We start from the raw sequence: 23,384 nt of genomic DNA on the forward strand, positions 1-23,384 counted from the left end.
CGAACTTTGCTCGTACGAAAAAAGTAGCTGCTGCTGGTCCACACAAACGTATTTTTACGCACGCACACTAGCGCGCGCGCGCGGCAAAAGAGCACCTGATCAGTTTCCACCAATCAAATCACACTGCAGCCTCAGAGGCAAAAGAGCACCTGATCAGTCTCCACCAATCAAATCACACTGCAGCCTATAAAGACTGCCCTATATGTTCCATTTCTTCAGCAGAGATGGATTTCGCGCTCAGAATTATTGCCGCGGTGCGTCGGCATTTTAACCCGTTTGAACTGAGGCTGCGCTTTGACGAGCCTCTGCGTCTCATGATTACACTTCTGGTGAATGGAAACGAGCTGGTTGTGATCTTCATACCTCCTATCCCAAGAGAGAACCCTCCCCTCGCACCGATATAATATTGTATACCATGGTGTTCTACGAGCTCTGATACCCGCGCTCATCTCTGAATATTATGTGAAAATATCCACGTCGGCGGCATACAAACCGCCGCGTTATCCATGAAAACCATTATTACGCAGCAGCACTACGGTGAACGAGGAAGTTCCTACATAGCGTTACGCGCACGTATGGAATCTGACCGTCAGAGTCCACAGTGCGCTCTTGGTCATGGATGAATGCCCAGAATAATATATTATTAATAATAGGACTCGGGACTACCTGTCAGACACAATAATCTGCGGTACGGGGGCCCCACAGGGAACAGTCCTGGCCCCTTCCCTGTTCACCCTATACACCGCAGACTTCTACCACCAATCACCTCACTGCCATCTACAAAAGTTGTCTGATGACTCTGCTATCGTCGGCCTCATCAGGGACCGGGACGACAGAGCCTACAGAGAACGTATTCAGGACTCTGTGGACCGGAGCCAGCGGAACCCCCTCCAGCTCAACGCCGGGAAGACCAAAGAGCTGGTGGTGGATTTCCGCAGGCACAAACAACCCTGCACACAGGTGAACATCCTGTGAACAGACATTGAGATGGTGACATCTTACAAGTACCTGGGAGTTCACATGAACAATAAACTGGATTGGACTGACCACACTGCAGCTGCATACAAGAAAGGTCAGAGCAGACTGTATCTGCTGAGGAAGCTCAGGTCCTTTGGAGTAGGGGGGGCACTCCTGACCTCTTTCTATGACTCTGTGATGGCATCAGCCATTTTCTATGGAGTAGTCTGCTGGAGCAGCAGACAGGAGGAGACTTGATAAACTTATCAAGAAGGCCGGCTCCACCCTGGGATGCCCTCTTGACTCGGTGCAGGTGGTGGGACAGAGCAGGATGATGGACAAGCTGTCATCGCTGCTGGTGCAGGAGTCCCACCCCCTGCAGGTCACTCTCACAGCACTGGGCAGCTCCTCCAGCCACAGACTGATACACCCTAAGTGTGTGAAGGAGAGGTATCGCAGGTCCTTCCCTCCTGCTGCTGTCAGTACAACCAGCACTGCTCCATATAGACCTCACCCTGTACACTGCACTGTGCAATAAGTCTGTACAAACTCATTTCAACACCCATATTTATTATCTATATTTAAAATCTGTATATGAAAATGTGTTGCTCATTTTTGCACTATATCATGTAAATATGTACATACGTCGTTTCTATTTCTCTTTCCTTTTTTTATCATTTTGTCTATTTTGCTATTGCTCTGTTCTTGTAATATTCTGCTGTTGCGACAAACAACTTTCCCCGTCTGCGGGACATTAAAGGATTTCTGATGAAGCTTTACTAAAGTTTGAACTGTTTTGCTGTTTTGTTTCATTTGCAAACAACACTTAAAAGATGTAATAAGCTGTACGTTTTGTCAAATTAGACAAAAACTACAAATGCGTTATTTATTAGAAAATAATGAAACCTGCTTTATCCTGATATTTTTAAACTAAGTAGCAACAAGCTGAACTTTATATTTAATGAGACAAAAACTAGATATAATATAGATATTTATATCCTCATTATAAACCAGACACCTAAATGTCTAAATCAGACTGTAACGTAACTTTTTACTGGCTGTAATTTGACAAATATAGTGTGATTTAACCTTGATCATATTCATAGACAGTTGTATATGTTTGTTTGTTTTTGTTTTCTTTACGTAATTGATTCCTCGGATACAGTGAAATGTAAGACTTTGAAGAATCCTTTTCCGCTCCTCCGTGCTCAGGACGGGGAAGCAGCCGTACGACTCTCATAGTGCGTTTTTCACGGCGATGCAGCTTTGCCTCATACCTGCATGCGGGCTTTCACTGAACGAGGCCGAGAAGCCAGTTGTTGGTTATTTCAAGATTTAAAGTTGTGTATCAGACTTTACCTAGTTGAATTTTCCTGAAGCTTCTCCAGCACATGACGGTGTGTGAGCCTGTGTGCGCTCTGGATGGCACAGAGGCTCTCACCGCGCCAAACAATTTAACACACTAATTGTGAAAACGACTGGTCGACCTAGTGTTGTGTTCTGTCTTGTGTTGCCTTGAGGATGTGTTGTGTTTTTCACTGAAGTCAGTTCTGGTGAGATCTTTGCTCAGAATCCAGCTGTGGAAGCTTCCTGCGTCTCGTGCGTAAAAGTAGCTGCTGCTGAACCACATGAAGTGTTTCTACTTGTGTGAGTCGCAGGAGAGTGAAAAAGCTCTGCTCTCATTTACGCAGCGTTTTAGAAGTAACACAGCACAGGTAAGACGGTGATATTAAAGAAGAGACAAGTCACAGCTTGTGTTCTGACCAATTGCGCTGCGACTTTCGTGCTAAATTCTACGATTAGGAATTCCAGTGTCTCACCGGGGAGGGAGGCGCAGTTGGAGGGTTGGGTGCTCCGTACGGGGAAGCAGCGTACGACTCTCATCGTGCTTTTTGTACAGCGTCGCAGCGGTGCGTCACACCTTCATGCGAGCTTTCACTAAATGAGGCAGCGGAGCCAGTTGTTGTTCATTTCAAGTTTGAAAGATTCGTTTCTAACTTTACCCACTGGAATTTCACATGCTTGTGAAAGTGAAATGCTCTTGTTTAAGCCTGATTGATCAAATCCAACATGTGTCTGTTATAACGTGTGTGCGGCTGTATCTGTCTCCTCTGAAAGTTATGTTCCCCACCGGGAGGGAGGCGCAGTTGGAGGAGTTCGTGTCTGCGGCCACAGGTGGCCAGCAGTATATCTGATAGGTTCAGGAAACCGTGCAGAGACAGGCAGTACGGAGCGGACTCGTGTCAGCGTCCGCCCGACGAACTTTTTCGCGCTTTGTACCGTTTACAGGAGTCAGAGCGGAGCTTGCTGGTCGAGGATCCTTTCAGAGAGACACCGGGGCCATTTTTTCCATCACGTCTGCGGTCCTGGCTGAGCTCGGTTTGACTCGGGAACTCGGGAATCAAGAAAAATAGAAGAAAAAGTAATTGATTCCTCTTTTTCGTTTTTCTTAATGAAGACATCCGTACACCGTGTGTTGATTCGGATACAGTGAAATGTAAGACTTTGAAGAATCATTTTCCGCTCCTCCGTGCTCCGTACGGGGAAGCAGCGTACGACTCTCATCGTGCGTTTTGTACAGCGTTGCAGCGGTGCGTCACACCTTCGTGCGAGCTTTCACTCAGTGAGGCAGAGGAGCCAGTTGTTGTTCATTTCAAGTTTGTAAGATTTGTTTCTAACTTTACCCAGTTGACTTTTACATGCTTGTGAAACTGAAATGCTCTTGTTTAAGCCTGATTGATCAAATCCAACATGTGTCTGTTATGACGTGTGTGTGCGGCTGTATCTGTCTCCTCTGCTCATTAAAGCTCATGTCCAAACTTTAACCTGTCACGATGTCCTGGCCCGTTGTTTCTTTCATTCGTTCAGAACAAATGTGCATACAACATTTCAAACACACCAAACTGACACTAGCCTCTGTGTATTTGTTGCCGCACATTAATGATGAACACAACAGTGAGCATGCAACAGACTCGTGCCGGCTCCATTACTAATTACACTCAGAGTGTGTATAGTGAAATTAATGATGGTCGGTATTGATCCAGACCACAGACACTGAGCACAGAGTCAAAAGCTGCAGTGACAGAGGAAACTCTCCTCCTAACGCTTCTCCAGCACATGACGGTGTGTGAGCCTGTGTGCGCTCTGGATGGCACAGAGGCTCTCACCGCGCCCAAAAAGCAAACACACTAATTGTACAAACGACTGGTCGACCTAGTGTTGTGTTCTGTCTTGTGTTGCCTTGAGGATGTGTTGTGTTTTTACTAAAGTCAGTTCTGGTGCGAACTTTGCTCGTACGAAAAAAGTAGCTGCTGCTGGTCCACACAAACGTATTTTTACGCACGCACACTAGCGCGCGCGCGCGGCAAAAGAGCACCTGATCAGTTTCCACCAATCAAATCACACTGCAGCCTCAGAGGCAAAAGAGCACCTGATCAGTCTCCACCAATCAAATCACACTGCAGCCTATAAAGACTGCCCTATATGTTCCATTTCTTCAGCAGAGATGGATTTCGCGCTCAGAATTATTGCCGCGGTGCGTCGGCATTTTAACCCGTTTGAACTGAGGCTGCGCTTTGACGAGCCTCTGCGTCTCATGATTACACTTCTGGTGAATGGAAACGAGCTGGTTGTGATCTTCATACCTCCTATCCCAAGAGAGAACCCTCCCCTCGCACCGATATAATATTGTATACCATGGTGTTCTACGAGCTCTGATACCCGCGCTCATCTCTGAATATTATGTGAAAATATCCACGTCGGCGGCATACAAACCGCCGCGTTATCCATGAAAACCATTATTACGCAGCAGCACTACGGTGAACGAGGAAGTTCCTACATAGCGTTACGCGCACGTATGGAATCTGACCGTCAGAGTCCACAGTGCGCTCTTGGTCATGGATGAATGCCCAGAATAATATATTATTAATAATAGGACTCGGGACTACCTGTCAGACACAATAATCTGCGGTACGGGGGCCCCACAGGGAACAGTCCTGGCCCCTTCCCTGTTCACCCTATACACCGCAGACTTCTACCACCAATCACCTCACTGCCATCTACAAAAGTTGTCTGATGACTCTGCTATCGTCGGCCTCATCAGGGACCGGGACGACAGAGCCTACAGAGAACGTATTCAGGACTCTGTGGACCGGAGCCAGCGGAACCCCCTCCAGCTCAACGCCGGGAAGACCAAAGAGCTGGTGGTGGATTTCCGCAGGCACAAACAACCCTGCACACAGGTGAACATCCTGTGAACAGACATTGAGATGGTGACATCTTACAAGTACCTGGGAGTTCACATGAACAATAAACTGGATTGGACTGACCACACTGCAGCTGCATACAAGAAAGGTCAGAGCAGACTGTATCTGCTGAGGAAGCTCAGGTCCTTTGGAGTAGGGGGGGCACTCCTGACCTCTTTCTATGACTCTGTGATGGCATCAGCCATTTTCTATGGAGTAGTCTGCTGGAGCAGCAGACAGGAGGAGACTTGATAAACTTATCAAGAAGGCCGGCTCCACCCTGGGATGCCCTCTTGACTCGGTGCAGGTGGTGGGACAGAGCAGGATGATGGACAAGCTGTCATCGCTGCTGGTGCAGGAGTCCCACCCCCTGCAGGTCACTCTCACAGCACTGGGCAGCTCCTCCAGCCACAGACTGATACACCCTAAGTGTGTGAAGGAGAGGTATCGCAGGTCCTTCCCTCCTGCTGCTGTCAGTACAACCAGCACTGCTCCATATAGACCTCACCCTGTACACTGCACTGTGCAATAAGTCTGTACAAACTCATTTCAACACCCATATTTATTATCTATATTTAAAATCTGTATATGAAAATGTGTTGCTCATTTTTGCACTATATCATGTAAATATGTACATACGTCGTTTCTATTTCTCTTTCCTTTTTTTATCATTTTGTCTATTTTGCTATTGCTCTGTTCTTGTAATATTCTGCTGTTGCGACAAACAACTTTCCCCGTCTGCGGGACATTAAAGGATTTCTGATGAAGCTTTACTAAAGTTTGAACTGTTTTGCTGTTTTGTTTCATTTGCAAACAACACTTAAAAGATGTAATAAGCTGTACGTTTTGTCAAATTAGACAAAAACTACAAATGCGTTATTTATTAGAAAATAATGAAACCTGCTTTATCCTGATATTTTTAAACTAAGTAGCAACAAGCTGAACTTTATATTTAATGAGACAAAAACTAGATATAATATAGATATTTATATCCTCATTATAAACCAGACACCTAAATGTCTAAATCAGACTGTAACGTAACTTTTTACTGGCTGTAATTTGACAAATATAGTGTGATTTAACCTTGATCATATTCATAGACAGTTGTATATGTTTGTTTGTTTTTGTTTTCTTTACGTAATTGATTCCTCGGATACAGTGAAATGTAAGACTTTGAAGAATCCTTTTCCGCTCCTCCGTGCTCAGGACGGGGAAGCAGCCGTACGACTCTCATAGTGCGTTTTTCACGGCGATGCAGCTTTGCCTCATACCTGCATGCGGGCTTTCACTGAACGAGGCCGAGAAGCCAGTTGTTGGTTATTTCAAGATTTAAAGTTGTGTATCAGACTTTACCTAGTTGAATTTTCCTGAAGCTTCTCCAGCACATGACGGTGTGTGAGCCTGTGTGCGCTCTGGATGGCACAGAGGCTCTCACCGCGCCAAACAATTTAACACACTAATTGTGAAAACGACTGGTCGACCTAGTGTTGTGTTCTGTCTTGTGTTGCCTTGAGGATGTGTTGTGTTTTTCACTGAAGTCAGTTCTGGTGAGATCTTTGCTCAGAATCCAGCTGTGGAAGCTTCCTGCGTCTCGTGCGTAAAAGTAGCTGCTGCTGAACCACATGAAGTGTTTCTACTTGTGTGAGTCGCAGGAGAGTGAAAAAGCTCTGCTCTCATTTACGCAGCGTTTTAGAAGTAACACAGCACAGGTAAGACGGTGATATTAAAGAAGAGACAAGTCACAGCTTGTGTTCTGACCAATTGCGCTGCGACTTTCGTGCTAAATTCTACGATTAGGAATTCCAGTGTCTCACCGGGGAGGGAGGCGCAGTTGGAGGGTTGGGTGCTCCGTACGGGGAAGCAGCGTACGACTCTCATCGTGCTTTTTGTACAGCGTCGCAGCGGTGCGTCACACCTTCATGCGAGCTTTCACTAAATGAGGCAGCGGAGCCAGTTGTTGTTCATTTCAAGTTTGAAAGATTCGTTTCTAACTTTACCCACTGGAATTTCACATGCTTGTGAAAGTGAAATGCTCTTGTTTAAGCCTGATTGATCAAATCCAACATGTGTCTGTTATAACGTGTGTGCGGCTGTATCTGTCTCCTCTGAAAGTTATGTTCCCCACCGGGAGGGAGGCGCAGTTGGAGGAGTTCGTGTCTGCGGCCACAGGTGGCCAGCAGTATATCTGATAGGTTCAGGAAACCGTGCAGAGACAGGCAGTACGGAGCGGACTCGTGTCAGCGTCCGCCCGACGAACTTTTTCGCGCTTTGTACCGTTTACAGGAGTCAGAGCGGAGCTTGCTGGTCGAGGATCCTTTCAGAGAGACACCGGGGCCATTTTTTCCATCACGTCTGCGGTCCTGGCTGAGCTCGGTTTGACTCGGGAACTCGGGAATCAAGAAAAATAGAAGAAAAAGTAATTGATTCCTCTTTTTCGTTTTTCTTAATGAAGACATCCGTACACCGTGTGTTGATTCGGATACAGTGAAATGTAAGACTTTGAAGAATCATTTTCCGCTCCTCCGTGCTCCGTACGGGGAAGCAGCGTACGACTCTCATCGTGCGTTTTGTACAGCGTTGCAGCGGTGCGTCACACCTTCGTGCGAGCTTTCACTCAGTGAGGCAGAGGAGCCAGTTGTTGTTCATTTCAAGTTTGTAAGATTTGTTTCTAACTTTACCCAGTTGACTTTTACATGCTTGTGAAACTGAAATGCTCTTGTTTAAGCCTGATTGATCAAATCCAACATGTGTCTGTTATGACGTGTGTGTGCGGCTGTATCTGTCTCCTCTGCTCATTAAAGCTCATGTCCAAACTTTAACCTGTCACGATGTCCTGGCCCGTTGTTTCTTTCATTCGTTCAGAACAAATGTGCATACAACATTTCAAACACACCAAACTGACACTAGCCTCTGTGTATTTGTTGCCGCACATTAATGATGAACACAACAGTGAGCATGCAACAGACTCGTGCCGGCTCCATTACTAATTACACTCAGAGTGTGTATAGTGAAATTAATGATGGTCGGTATTGATCCAGACCACAGACACTGAGCACAGAGTCAAAAGCTGCAGTGACAGAGGAAACTCTCCTCCTAACGCTTCTCCAGCACATGACGGTGTGTGAGCCTGTGTGCGCTCTGGATGGCACAGAGGCTCTCACCGCGCCCAAAAAGCAAACACACTAATTGTACAAACGACTGGTCGACCTAGTGTTGTGTTCTGTCTTGTGTTGCCTTGAGGATGTGTTGTGTTTTTACTAAAGTCAGTTCTGGTGCGAACTTTGCTCGTACGAAAAAAGTAGCTGCTGCTGGTCCACACAAACGTATTTTTACGCACGCACACTAGCGCGCGCGCGCGGCAAAAGAGCACCTGATCAGTTTCCACCAATCAAATCACACTGCAGCCTCAGAGGCAAAAGAGCACCTGATCAGTCTCCACCAATCAAATCACACTGCAGCCTATAAAGACTGCCCTATATGTTCCATTTCTTCAGCAGAGATGGATTTCGCGCTCAGAATTATTGCCGCGGTGCGTCGGCATTTTAACCCGTTTGAACTGAGGCTGCGCTTTGACGAGCCTCTGCGTCTCATGATTACACTTCTGGTGAATGGAAACGAGCTGGTTGTGATCTTCATACCTCCTATCCCAAGAGAGAACCCTCCCCTCGCACCGATATAATATTGTATACCATGGTGTTCTACGAGCTCTGATACCCGCGCTCATCTCTGAATATTATGTGAAAATATCCACGTCGGCGGCATACAAACCGCCGCGTTATCCATGAAAACCATTATTACGCAGCAGCACTACGGTGAACGAGGAAGTTCCTACATAGCGTTACGCGCACGTATGGAATCTGACCGTCAGAGTCCACAGTGCGCTCTTGGTCATGGATGAATGCCCAGAATAATATATTATTAATAATAGGACTCGGGACTACCTGTCAGACACAATAATCTGCGGTACGGGGGCCCCACAGGGAACAGTCCTGGCCCCTTCCCTGTTCACCCTATACACCGCAGACTTCTACCACCAATCACCTCACTGCCATCTACAAAAGTTGTCTGATGACTCTGCTATCGTCGGCCTCATCAGGGACCGGGACGACAGAGCCTACAGAGAACGTATTCAGGACTCTGTGGACCGGAGCCAGCGGAACCCCCTCCAGCTCAACGCCGGGAAGACCAAAGAGCTGGTGGTGGATTTCCGCAGGCACAAACAACCCTGCACACAGGTGAACATCCTGTGAACAGACATTGAGATGGTGACATCTTACAAGTACCTGGGAGTTCACATGAACAATAAACTGGATTGGACTGACCACACTGCAGCTGCATACAAGAAAGGTCAGAGCAGACTGTATCTGCTGAGGAAGCTCAGGTCCTTTGGAGTAGGGGGGGCACTCCTGACCTCTTTCTATGACTCTGTGATGGCATCAGCCATTTTCTATGGAGTAGTCTGCTGGAGCAGCAGACAGGAGGAGACTTGATAAACTTATCAAGAAGGCCGGCTCCACCCTGGGATGCCCTCTTGACTCGGTGCAGGTGGTGGGACAGAGCAGGATGATGGACAAGCTGTCATCGCTGCTGGTGCAGGAGTCCCACCCCCTGCAGGTCACTCTCACAGCACTGGGCAGCTCCTCCAGCCACAGACTGATACACCCTAAGTGTGTGAAGGAGAGGTATCGCAGGTCCTTCCCTCCTGCTGCTGTCAGTACAACCAGCACTGCTCCATATAGACCTCACCCTGTACACTGCACTGTGCAATAAGTCTGTACAAACTCATTTCAACACCCATATTTATTATCTATATTTAAAATCTGTATATGAAAATGTGTTGCTCATTTTTGCACTATATCATGTAAATATGTACATACGTCGTTTCTATTTCTCTTTCCTTTTTTTATCATTTTGTCTATTTTGCTATTGCTCTGTTCTTGTAATATTCTGCTGTTGCGACAAACAACTTTCCCCGTCTGCGGGACATTAAAGGATTTCTGATGAAGCTTTACTAAAGTTTGAACTGTTTTGCTGTTTTGTTTCATTTGCAAACAACACTTAAAAGATGTAATAAGCTGTACGTTTTGTCAAATTAGACAAAAACTACAAATGCGTTATTTATTAGAAAATAATGAAACCTGCTTTATCCTGATATTTTTAAACTAAGTAGCAACAAGCTGAACTTTATATTTAATGAGACAAAAACTAGATATAATATAGATATTTATATCCTCATTATAAACCAGACACCTAAATGTCTAAATCAGACTGTAACGTAACTTTTTACTGGCTGTAATTTGACAAATATAGTGTGATTTAACCTTGATCATATTCATAGACAGTTGTATATGTTTGTTTGTTTTTGTTTTCTTTACGTAATTGATTCCTCGGATACAGTGAAATGTAAGACTTTGAAGAATCCTTTTCCGCTCCTCCGTGCTCAGGACGGGGAAGCAGCCGTACGACTCTCATAGTGCGTTTTTCACGGCGATGCAGCTTTGCCTCATACCTGCATGCGGGCTTTCACTGAACGAGGCCGAGAAGCCAGTTGTTGGTTATTTCAAGATTTAAAGTTGTGTATCAGACTTTACCTAGTTGAATTTTCCTGAAGCTTCTCCAGCACATGACGGTGTGTGAGCCTGTGTGCGCTCTGGATGGCACAGAGGCTCTCACCGCGCCAAACAATTTAACACACTAATTGTGAAAACGACTGGTCGACCTAGTGTTGTGTTCTGTCTTGTGTTGCCTTGAGGATGTGTTGTGTTTTTCACTGAAGTCAGTTCTGGTGAGATCTTTGCTCAGAATCCAGCTGTGGAAGCTTCCTGCGTCTCGTGCGTAAAAGTAGCTGCTGCTGAACCACATGAAGTGTTTCTACTTGTGTGAGTCGCAGGAGAGTGAAAAAGCTCTGCTCTCATTTACGCAGCGTTTTAGAAGTAACACAGCACAGGTAAGACGGTGATATTAAAGAAGAGACAAGTCACAGCTTGTGTTCTGACCAATTGCGCTGCGACTTTCGTGCTAAATTCTACGATTAGGAATTCCAGTGTCTCACCGGGGAGGGAGGCGCAGTTGGAGGGTTGGGTGCTCCGTACGGGGAAGCAGCGTACGACTCTCATCGTGCTTTTTGTACAGCGTCGCAGCGGTGCGTCACACCTTCATGCGAGCTTTCACTAAATGAGGCAGCGGAGCCAGTTGTTGTTCATTTCAAGTTTGAAAGATTCGTTTCTAACTTTACCCACTGGAATTTCACATGCTTGTGAAAGTGAAATGCTCTTGTTTAAGCCTGATTGATCAAATCCAACATGTGTCTGTTATAACGTGTGTGCGGCTGTATCTGTCTCCTCTGAAAGTTATGTTCCCCACCGGGAGGGAGGCGCAGTTGGAGGAGTTCGTGTCTGCGGCCACAGGTGGCCAGCAGTATATCTGATAGGTTCAGGAAACCGTGCAGAGACAGGCAGTACGGAGCGGACTCGTGTCAGCGTCCGCCCGACGAACTTTTTCGCGCTTTGTACCGTTTACAGGAGTCAGAGCGGAGCTTGCTGGTCGAGGATCCTTTCAGAGAGACACCGGGGCCATTTTTTCCATCACGTCTGCGGTCCTGGCTGAGCTCGGTTTGACTCGGGAACTCGGGAATCAAGAAAAATAGAAGAAAAAGTAATTGATTCCTCTTTTTCGTTTTTCTTAATGAAGACATCCGTACACCGTGTGTTGATTCGGATACAGTGAAATGTAAGACTTTGAAGAATCATTTTCCGCTCCTCCGTGCTCCGTACGGGGAAGCAGCGTACGACTCTCATCGTGCGTTTTGTACAGCGTTGCAGCGGTGCGTCACACCTTCGTGCGAGCTTTCACTCAGTGAGGCAGAGGAGCCAGTTGTTGTTCATTTCAAGTTTGTAAGATTTGTTTCTAACTTTACCCAGTTGACTTTTACATGCTTGTGAAACTGAAATGCTCTTGTTTAAGCCTGATTGATCAAATCCAACATGTGTCTGTTATGACGTGTGTGTGCGGCTGTATCTGTCTCCTCTGCTCATTAAAGCTCATGTCCAAACTTTAACCTGTCACGATGTCCTGGCCCGTTGTTTCTTTCATTCGTTCAGAACAAATGTGCATACAACATTTCAAACACACCAAACTGACACTAGCCTCTGTGTATTTGTTGCCGCACATTAATGATGAACACAACAGTGAGCATGCAACAGACTCGTGCCGGCTCCATTACTAATTACACTCAGAGTGTGTATAGTGAAATTAATGATGGTCGGTATTGATCCAGACCACAGACACTGAGCACAGAGTCAAAAGCTGCAGTGACAGAGGAAACTCTCCTCCTAACGCTTCTCCAGCACATGACGGTGTGTGAGCCTGTGTGCGCTCTGGATGGCACAGAGGCTCTCACCGCGCCCAAAAAGCAAACACACTAATTGTACAAACGACTGGTCGACCTAGTGTTGTGTTCTGTCTTGTGTTGCCTTGAGGATGTGTTGTGTTTTTACTAAAGTCAGTTCTGGTGCGAACTTTGCTCGTACGAAAAAAGTAGCTGCTGCTGGTCCACACAAACGTATTTTTACGCACGCACACTAGCGCGCGCGCGCGGCAAAAGAGCACCTGATCAGTTTCCACCAATCAAATCACACTGCAGCCTCAGAGGCAAAAGAGCACCTGATCAGTCTCCACCAATCAAATCACACTGCAGCCTATAAAGACTGCCCTATATGTTCCATTTCTTCAGCAGAGATGGATTTCGCGCTCAGAATTATTGCCGCGGTGCGTCGGCATTTTAACCCGTTTGAACTGAGGCTGCGCTTTGACGAGCCTCTGCGTCTCATGATTACACTTCTGGTGAATGGAAACGAGCTGGTTGTGATCTTCATACCTCCTATCCCAAGAGAGAACCCTCCCCTCGCACCGATATAATATTGTATACCATGGTGTTCTACGAGCTCTGATACCCGCGCTCATCTCTGAATATTATGTGAAAATATCCACGTCGGCGGCATACAAACCGCCGCGTTATCCATGAAAACCATTATTACGCAGCAGCACTACGGTGAACGAGGAAGTTCCTACATAGCGTTACGCGCACGTATGGAATCTGACCGTCAGAGTCCACAGTGCGCTCTTGGTCATGGATGAATGCCCAGAATAATATATTATTAATAATAGGACTCGGGACTACCTGTCAGACACAATAATCTGCGGTACGGGGGCCCCACAGGGAACAGTCCTGGCCCCTTCCCTGTTCACCCTATACACCGCAGACTTCTACCACCAATCACCTCACTGCCATCTACAAAAGTTGTCTGATGACTCTGCTATCGTCGGCCTCATCAGGGACCGGGACGACAGAGCCTACAGAGAACGTATTCAGGACTCTGTGGACCGGAGCCAGCGGAACCCCCTCCAGCTCAACGCCGGGAAGACCAAAGAGCTGGTGGTGGATTTCCGCAGGCACAAACAACCCTGCACACAGGTGAACATCCTGTGAACAGACATTGAGATGGTGACATCTTACAAGTACCTGGGAGTTCACATGAACAATAAACTGGATTGGACTGACCACACTGCAGCTGCATACAAGAAAGGTCAGAGCAGACTGTATCTGCTGAGGAAGCTCAGGTCCTTTGGAGTAGGGGGGGCACTCCTGACCTCTTTCTATGACTCTGTGATGGCATCAGCCATTTTCTATGGAGTAGTCTGCTGGAGCAGCAGACAGGAGGAGACTTGATAAACTTATCAAGAAGGCCGGCTCCACCCTGGGATGCCCTCTTGACTCGGTGCAGGTGGTGGGACAGAGCAGGATGATGGACAAGCTGTCATCGCTGCTGGTGCAGGAGTCCCACCCCCTGCAGGTCACTCTCACAGCACTGGGCAGCTCCTCCAGCCACAGACTGATACACCCTAAGTGTGTGAAGGAGAGGTATCGCAGGTCCTTCCCTCCTGCTGCTGTCAGTACAACCAGCACTGCTCCATATAGACCTCACCCTGTACACTGCACTGTGCAATAAGTCTGTACAAACTCATTTCAACACCCATATTTATTATCTATATTTAAAATCTGTATATGAAAATGTGTTGCTCATTTTTGCACTATATCATGTAAATATGTACATACGTCGTTTCTATTTCTCTTTCCTTTTTTTATCATTTTGTCTATTTTGCTATTGCTCTGTTCTTGTAATATTCTGCTGTTGCGACAAACAACTTTCCCCGTCTGCGGGACATTAAAGGATTTCTGATGAAGCTTTACTAAAGTTTGAACTGTTTTGCTGTTTTGTTTCATTTGCAAACAACACTTAAAAGATGTAATAAGCTGTACGTTTTGTCAAATTAGACAAAAACTACAAATGCGTTATTTATTAGAAAATAATGAAACCTGCTTTATCCTGATATTTTTAAACTAAGTAGCAACAAGCTGAACTTTATATTTAATGAGACAAAAACTAGATATAATATAGATATTTATATCCTCATTATAAACCAGACACCTAAATGTCTAAATCAGACTGTAACGTAACTTTTTACTGGCTGTAATTTGACAAATATAGTGTGATTTAACCTTGATCATATTCATAGACAGTTGTATATGTTTGTTTGTTTTTGTTTTCTTTACGTAATTGATTCCTCGGATACAGTGAAATGTAAGACTTTGAAGAATCCTTTTCCGCTCCTCCGTGCTCAGGACGGGGAAGCAGCCGTACGACTCTCATAGTGCGTTTTTCACGGCGATGCAGCTTTGCCTCATACCTGCATGCGGGCTTTCACTGAACGAGGCCGAGAAGCCAGTTGTTGGTTATTTCAAGATTTAAAGTTGTGTATCAGACTTTACCTAGTTGAATTTTCCTGAAGCTTCTCCAGCACATGACGGTGTGTGAGCCTGTGTGCGCTCTGGATGGCACAGAGGCTCTCACCGCGCCAAACAATTTAACACACTAATTGTGAAAACGACTGGTCGACCTAGTGTTGTGTTCTGTCTTGTGTTGCCTTGAGGATGTGTTGTGGGTAACACTTTACAATAAGGTTCCCTTAATTAACGTTATTTAATGCATTATTAAGCATTAATTAACAGTTTAATAATATGTAAATAACCATTATAATGTATTATTTAACATTAATTAACACCTTAGTAAATGCATTAATAAGCAGTTAATTAATGGCTACTGCTCAGAGTTAATTAATACAGTATTAAGCATTAGTAAATGTCACATAATGTAATTAGTTATCCTTATGTATGCATTACTTATTGTTTTATTGTATTAATTAATACATTACTTAATATATTAGTAAAACGTTAATAATGTCTCTAGTAATCATTTACTAAAGGTGTTTATTTGGAGTGAATAAGCATTAAGTAGGGTCATTCGCTAATGTTGTACATTATACCTGGATGGGCATTAATAAACAACTATTAAGAGTTTACTAATGCTGTGCTGTGTATAACGTCAGGTAGCCCTTACCGTGCCTAACTTAAGTAAGGTCTAACTTAACATTAGTAACCTTACATAAACCTTAATAAATGTATATGAGTGCCTCATAAGCGTTACGTAACCATAGTTAACCATTACTGAATGCTTTTTGGACCCTTATTGTAAAGTGTAACACATGTATCCATTAGGTAACAAATTATAAATGCTTTACTGCCTCATAAGCGTTACTTAACCATAGTTAACCATTACTAAATGCTTTTTGGACCCTTATGTAAAGTGTAACACATGTATCCATTAGGTAACAAATTATAAATGCTTTACTGCCTCATAAGCATTACTTAACCATAGTTAACCATTACTGAATGCTTTTTGGACCCTTATTGTAAAGTGTAACACATGTATCCATAAGGTAACAAATTATAAATGCCTTACTGCTCATAAGCGTTACTTAACCATAGTTAAACCATTACTAAATGCTTTTTGGACCCTTATTGTAAAGTGTAACACATGTATCCATTTGGTAACAAATTATAAATGCCTTACTGCCTCATAAGCATCACTTAACCACTATTAGTTGAAATGTAGTTGAAGCAATCACATATAAAGAATTTTTAAAAATTTATTTAAAAACAGAATAAGACAGATTATCACAGATAGAATCTCAACTCGCACAGAGGAGAACTTTGAACAAGCATGAACATCTGTTATAAATAGGACATTGTAACATGCCAATATGGTGAGGGGGCATGAACCTAGTAGCACAGTGTGTGTATGTGTATGGTACTGCTGCAGAGCCATATCAGGCTGCCCTCTGTTTACACTGCCTGAAAATGTCCGCTCCCTATCGATCAGTCTTCCCACTTAGTCAGTCTACCCAATCTCCCTGTATGTCAGTCTACTTGTGTCAGTCTACCCCTGTCAGTTTCCACACTGTCTCCCCCCCTTTAAGTCTCTCACTGTCAGTCTCCCCACTGTCTGTCTGTCTCTCCCCCCCGTTAGTCTATCTATCTGTCTCCCCACTGTCTGTTAGTCTAAACTTTCTTTGTTATGCGCAGGAGCTTTCTATCATCCTTCATTTATTTATTGTAGCAGGAAATGACTTGGTTGGCCTTTATACCTCCTCGCATCTTTTAGCAAAGTCTGCCACCGTCCCCCCCTTCTCCAACTGATCATATTCTTCTGGAGCAGCTATTGCGAGCTCAGCAATTGCTGCAGTCTTCACAATAGTCAGTCTGTCTACTCCATACTTCTCGAAGGATTTGGCCATATTCTTCCCCGTCTGGAAAATGGCAAGGACTTTCTTGTACCTCTTCACCACATCACCTGGTCCTCCAACTAATATAAAAACATAAGAACAAGAAGGAAGGTATCATTTGAATTATGAGATTGATGAGAAGAAAAAACACAATCATTGTATTATACTGTCAATGTTCAATGTGCCGCGGGACACACTGATCCCATATGTGACACCTCAACACAGTGTAGAAAGGGGTTTTCTGGCACAACTTCACCAACTCACAAGGTCCATGGATAGTGAGAAAACACCATGACACACAGGGAAATAGCAAAGACTAAATTAGGAAAAAGGAGGGGGAAATGCTAAATAAAAATGGACAGGTTTGGGGTGAATAATTTTGGGAAATTAATTTGATTTGGACTCTACTGGTCCTTCAAGTACACCCCTCTATCAGCATGTGATGAGTGACTGATCTACTTGTGGGGACAACAGACAGAATACATACAGCCCAAGCCAGCCAAGAAATACGCTTCACATACCCCGCTGGCGAGAGCGATGTCTACTTTTCTTCGCCTTTTTCTCCTTCTTATTCTTTCTCTTCTTCCCACTCTTCTTTCTCTTCCCTTTCCCTTTCTTCTTCCTCTTTCTGTCCGGCGATGAATCGGAACTCTCTGACGAATCAGAGCTGGACTCAGAGTCGTCCTCACTGTCGTCTTCACTGTCATGCTGCATCTTGGAACCCCACATCACTTCATCATCACTGTCTTCGCTTCTGGACTGTTGAGCCCCCTTGAGACTTGCCAAAGCTATTGATGCAAGGATTGATAGTTGATACATCAGCTGACGGGTTATAGTATACAAACCACTACCGCAACAAACATGGTTGTGACACAACTTTGCACCCACGGCGTACACACCCATCATTCTTTAACCCTTGAGCATCCCTTAAAATAATATACCCTCATGTCCAAATTTGCCTCAGTGACTACCCCTCTCATAAAAGTGCAATACAAATCTAATAAATAAAAATGTATCTCACTTCACCCACATCAAATCTTTTCAACAACTTCATAGATAATAAAGTTTACTATAATTTGTTTTTCTTCTTAAAAGCCCCTGTTTTATTTCAATGGTAAAATCACACAAAATAGCAATACTTTCCAAAAATTAGGTTCAAAGTGGAATATTTGGATGAAGATATGTACAGCATTGACATTTCAATAATTGATAACATTGATTTTGATGCATTATGTTTTTGGACAATGAGAACATTTTTCTTCTCAGCCATATTCACAATCACTCTTTTATATCAGTTCTAATATACCAAGACCATTTTATTCAAATATCCTGAAAGTACCCTAGATCCTTCTCTCACCATCAGAGAGCTGAGTCCTGCAATATCACGTTCTGATGTGGCATCTGAAAGTTTTTCCCCTCCAGGAGCTCTGCACGTGCTTTCCACTTGTCCCTTTCCTTTCTCAGGGTTGTCCATGGCAGCTTTGGCAGTTGGGGCCTCTGTAGTCTTATCACCTATTTAGAACAGAACAGAACAATTCCAAAATGATCTAAATTTGGACTGGTTAAATTATGGTATGTATGCCAGCTTCCTTTCCCTAATGTTAACATTAGCAGTAACACTTTATTTGAAGGGTGATGAGACTGACATGACACTATCATAGATATGACAGAGCACATGAAGGACAAGTGTCACTCAGTCCAATATGACACCATCTTTTTGCAAAGTTGACATTTTGTCAGAAAGATGTATTGTTTATAACAACTTGAATTGTGAACTTTGCAAAAAAAGTGGCACAAAGTTAACATTAAGAGCTAACTGTTAAGCGTAGAGCTTAATCTTACATGTTTTCCAGAAGGATTTCCCTTCTCTGCTTTTCTCTTCTGAGTGTTTAGCCTGGTCCTGTGAGGAGGGCGAGACATCAAGCTCATCCATCTTGAGACATATGTCCTGCTCTTTCACCCTGGATGCCGCGGTCATAGCCGTCAGTGCACGCGAAGAAAAAGTTATGCTGCGTTGAAGCCAACGTGGAACTCAGGCTTTTTCGACCTCCTACTTAAAAAGTGCACCGACCAAATGTCGGTGCTCCCACTCGGGTAATTCAGAGACTTCTTGGAGAATCAGTTGTCTGACATCACACAACAATGTCTAATGGCAATGTCTGGAACGCTTTGAAGACGAAATGGGAGTTTGCAATGCGGAAATCCAAAGTCCAAGTTTTCATGAATGCAGCATTGGCGCGCACCGGAAGTCAGGAGTTAACGCGGTGACCAGTCGAACTGCCTTTGTAGGAGTAGAGTTTTCCGGCGGGACGGACAGTGCTTTTTAAAGGGATAGCCAACATTATATCCATCCCCACCTAGCTGCACGGTTCATTTAGGAGCACAGCCTGCGTGGGTTAAAGTTAGCAACCAAGCTGATAGGGCTGACAGAAGGCAAAAAAACCACAAAGAAACACCTCAAATTAATTGAATGGCTCCAAAAGAAAAAAATACTGAGAGGGAAGGTCAAGTGCTAGCCGGTGTCATCATAAAATGAAACTGAAGAAAAAGAGAGCCTCCGTGGACCGATTTTGAATGGTAAGGTAACTTTAGCAAACATTATGGGATAACTTTTTTGGTCAGCATTATTATTATTATCATTATCATTATTATTATTATTGTTATGGTATTATTATTTATTGTTATTATTAGATATTGTATTTGAGTAGAACATGCAAACAAGCAGAATGTGGAAACGCTGTTAACATTAAGTATTTGGGTAGTAAAACAGGCATTTTTGATGTATCCAAGCCTCCTGTATCATAGCTACATGTGTGAAGTTTTTAACACATCAAACCGATTGGAAATTGGTTGAAAATTAAGCGATAATTGTTGATATTGCTTAGTGCCTCTTACCCATACCTGTACATGCACTGTGTTAGCTACGCTAATTTATACCTCTGTCAATAATTATTTATTTTCCAGGAGGTGTCAGCGACGCAACTGCAAGCGCAAAGAAGTCTATTCGACACAAGTCGATTTTCACAAGATCGAAGGTGTCCGTGTTTAACTGGATGAAATTTGTGTTACAGGTCTGACTAATAATACACTGATTTTGTTTGGTGTTTGGATGTGTGTAGCCCACTAAGCTTGTGTTGTCACAATACTGAGATTTCTAACTTTGGCAATATTTGTCTATATTTCGAATGTGTTGACAACACCACACTAAGTAAATCAGTGGCAGGTTAACTTTAAGTGAGCCTAAATTAATGTATGGCTTTTACTATACATTAGTCATTGGATTTTGACTGAAATGATTTATTATATTATATTATATTATTAAGGTTTCTCAAGGACTGAGGTTGCGCCAGCTTGATTTCATGATGGACAACATTGCTAGGTCCTCAAGAACCCTTTCAAGAATGGCAAAGCAACTGAGGAGGTCTGCGTGACAGCAATGGAGAGGCTGCGTCAGAGAGAAGGACAGAGAATTGGGGGAAGGAGGCATTTCGTGGTGATAGATGAGAGCCACTTCAGACATAAAAGAAAGGTAACTTTTATATTAACTGCTACAATTGTTAAGCTGCTAATTATGACTTAGTCTTGTGATGCCCGACGTTCAGGTAGAGACTGGATGAGACTTGTCTGGGGAAGTTGTGTGCAGGATTTTGTAATAGTGCTACCACTGGCTGCGAGGCAGCTTCCATGAAAAGGTAAAATAGGTAAAATAGGCAGGTAAAATAAGATTTTTCTTTTTCCTGCTTCTTTCTGAACATGGATAAGGATGCAAATGTTTGCTATATCCTATGGGTACAATTTGAATGTTTCTATGGTTCCAAGTAAATGAAATTAAATGAAAATCTGTGTTAGGTCTGTCATCAATCAGTGGCTGGTAAGCTCTGCTTTGCACCTGCCTTACCAGAAACGTCAGCAATATGAGCAACAAAAGGCCCACCCTAAAATATTTTGGTTGGTTTTACAACAGTGTTTTTTTTGAATTCACAAAATGTTTCCACCCAGGCACCCACTTATTTTTACAAAATTGAGGAGGAAACTTCCCCGACAATCAATTTGAAATATTAGAGTCTGAAACGAGACTAATTATAACCACGTCACCAATGGGAAATATAAATATGTAGATATTCAATAATAATTAAAGATTCAATATGTAAAATGTTATCAGAATTTTGGGGTTAAAAACCTTACAAATCAGTTACAATTATCAGAAAATAATGTTTAGAAAGAATAGTTTTAGATGTTATGTCAAAGACATTTACCAATTGAAATGCAAAGGCACCAAATACAAGCGCATCAGTAAAAAGTTGGGGCGTAGTGCACGTATGCCACCTCCAGCGGGGAGAATGGTGGCGCTCCATCCCACTCCAATTTCACTCCGGGGCCACCCAATGCCTGACCCACAAGCAGTTCGTTTCTTAGCTGATCTGTACGCTATAGAAAAATATGTAATTGATTCAATTATTGTTCAAATTGCGGGAAGGAAGAGACCCGAAACAGAACTCATACTGGATTCTGACGATGCCAGGTTTGGGTTTTAAGAGTACAACGTTGCTTTTTTTTGACAGGTCTGTGAGCAAGGAAATTCTCACCTGCTCCACTTCCCTCACATGCTCTGGTCCACCATCCACATGTGGAGATCTATACTGTATTTTTTTAGGCCTGGTGTTTGGCTGTACTTTGTGTGTATAACAAAAGTTTAAAAACTGCAAGATCTAACCTCCGTCTGAGCGCCGATCATCTGAGCCAGAGCACAATGGATGTGGCACTGCACAGCTGTAGCAGCATGAAAAAACCATTGTCCGATCGTCCTCTCAATCGCAGAGATTGGATTGCCATCGACAGAAGCCTAGTTGAAACAGCAGGCCATCATGTTCATGCTTATAATGATGTAAAACAGAATCAGAATCATTCTATAGAAACTCTCTTAATTCTCTTAAATTTGGCTATAGTAATCATCCATTTATAGTGATCATATTGACTCGGACAGATGTGACTATTGGATTCCATGATAATCTTGCATTCTATTCTAACCTTCCTACCTTTAATGAAAACAAATTTTCCCCTATTCCCACAAACATTATTAATTTATCTGATAACATGTTGATACCTCTTGTTTCTTGTTCTGTCATTTTTCCCAAAACACCAGTATGGAAGGGGCAGGATGGCTGGGGGCTGGAAGCGGAGGAAGTGGGTGTTCGGGATGCTGGGGGTGCAAAGCACTCGGATGCAGCCAGGGCGAAGACAGCCAGGGCAGCGCCCTCGAGGCCCTCGAAGACGGTCAGGGAAGCCGGTGCTTTGCTTGGTGGAGAAGAGGGGGGAGAAGAGGAACTGGTGCCACTCATAGCTCATCATGTCAAAAGGGGCTCATGTGTTATCAGTGATGAGTGGCGAGCCTATCGAAATTGCTTTGGCCGCAGCTGGGATACAGGCATTTCACAGTAAATCACAGTGTCTCTTAGTCAGTGCTGAGACAGGGGCCCACACCCAGCACATCGAAAGGGCATGGAGGTCATATAAAGAGACAGTATGGAGATTAAGGGGAAACCGCACTGAGCAGCTGCTCATAGACCACCTTTATGTCATTGAGTGGCACGCGTGGCTTGGAGGGAAAGCATCAACATGGTCCGCTTGGCAGGCTACTCTATGACATGAGACTGAAATACAGGTAGACTAACAAGCAGTAGGGAGACTGACAAGACAGAGAAAGACAGGGATAGACAGACAGACAGTGGGGAGACTGACAAGACAGAGAAAGACAGGGAGAGACAGACAGACAGTGGGGAGACTGACGGTGAGAGACTGAAAGGGGGGAGACAGTGTGGAAACTGACAGGGATAGACTGACACAAGTAGACTGACATACAGGGAGATTGGGTAGACTGACTAAGTGGGAAGACTGATCGATAGGGGAGCGGACATTTTCAGGCAGTGTAAACAGAGGGCAGCCTGATATGGCTCTGCAGCAGTACCACACACATACACACACTGTGCTACTAGGTTCATGCCCCCTCACCATATTGGCATGTTACAATGTCATGTTTATAACAGATGTTCATGCTTGTTCAAAGCTCTCCTCCGTGCGAGTTGAGATTCTATCTGTGATAATCTGTCTTATTCTGTTTTAAATAAATTTTTAAAAATTCTTTATATGTGATTGCTTCAACTACATTTCAACTAATAGTGGTTAAGTGATGCTTATGAGGCAGTAAGGCATTTATAATTTGTTACCAAATGAATACATGTGTTACACTTTACAATAATGGTCAAAAAGCATTTAGTAATGGTTAACTATGGTTAAGTAACGCTTTAGGCAGTAAGGCTTATATTTGTTACCTTAGGATACAGTTTACACTTTACAATAAGGGTCCAAAAAGCTTAGTAATGGTAACTATGGTTAGTACGCTTATGAGGCAGTAAAGCATTTATAATTGTACCTAATGGATACATGTGTTACACTTTACAATAAGGGTCCAAAAGCATTCAGTAATGGTTAACTATGGTTAAG

The 23,384-nt window shown here is 43.9% G+C and overlaps 1 protein-coding gene across 1 annotated transcript; it reads right to left on the reverse strand.

Annotated features, from left to right (window-relative positions):
* Positions 1 to 16,739: 16,739 nt before the first annotated feature.
* LOC115581653 (coiled-coil domain-containing protein 106-like) lies at positions 16,740 to 18,254 on the reverse strand. Its single transcript, XM_030416930.1, has 3 exons — positions 18,241 to 18,254; positions 17,405 to 17,671; positions 16,740 to 16,963 (listed from the first exon to the last, which is right to left on the reverse strand). The coding sequence occupies exons 2-3, from the start codon at positions 17,610 to 17,612 to the stop codon at positions 16,740 to 16,742; spliced, it is 432 nt and encodes a 143-aa protein (XP_030272790.1). The 5' UTR covers positions 17,613 to 17,671; positions 18,241 to 18,254.
* Positions 18,255 to 23,384: the final 5,130 nt, after the last annotated feature.

Source organism: Sparus aurata, chromosome 5 (genome assembly GCF_900880675.1).
Source record: "Sparus aurata chromosome 5, fSpaAur1.1, whole genome shotgun sequence".
Classification (NCBI taxonomy): domain Eukaryota; kingdom Metazoa; phylum Chordata; class Actinopteri; order Spariformes; family Sparidae; genus Sparus; species Sparus aurata.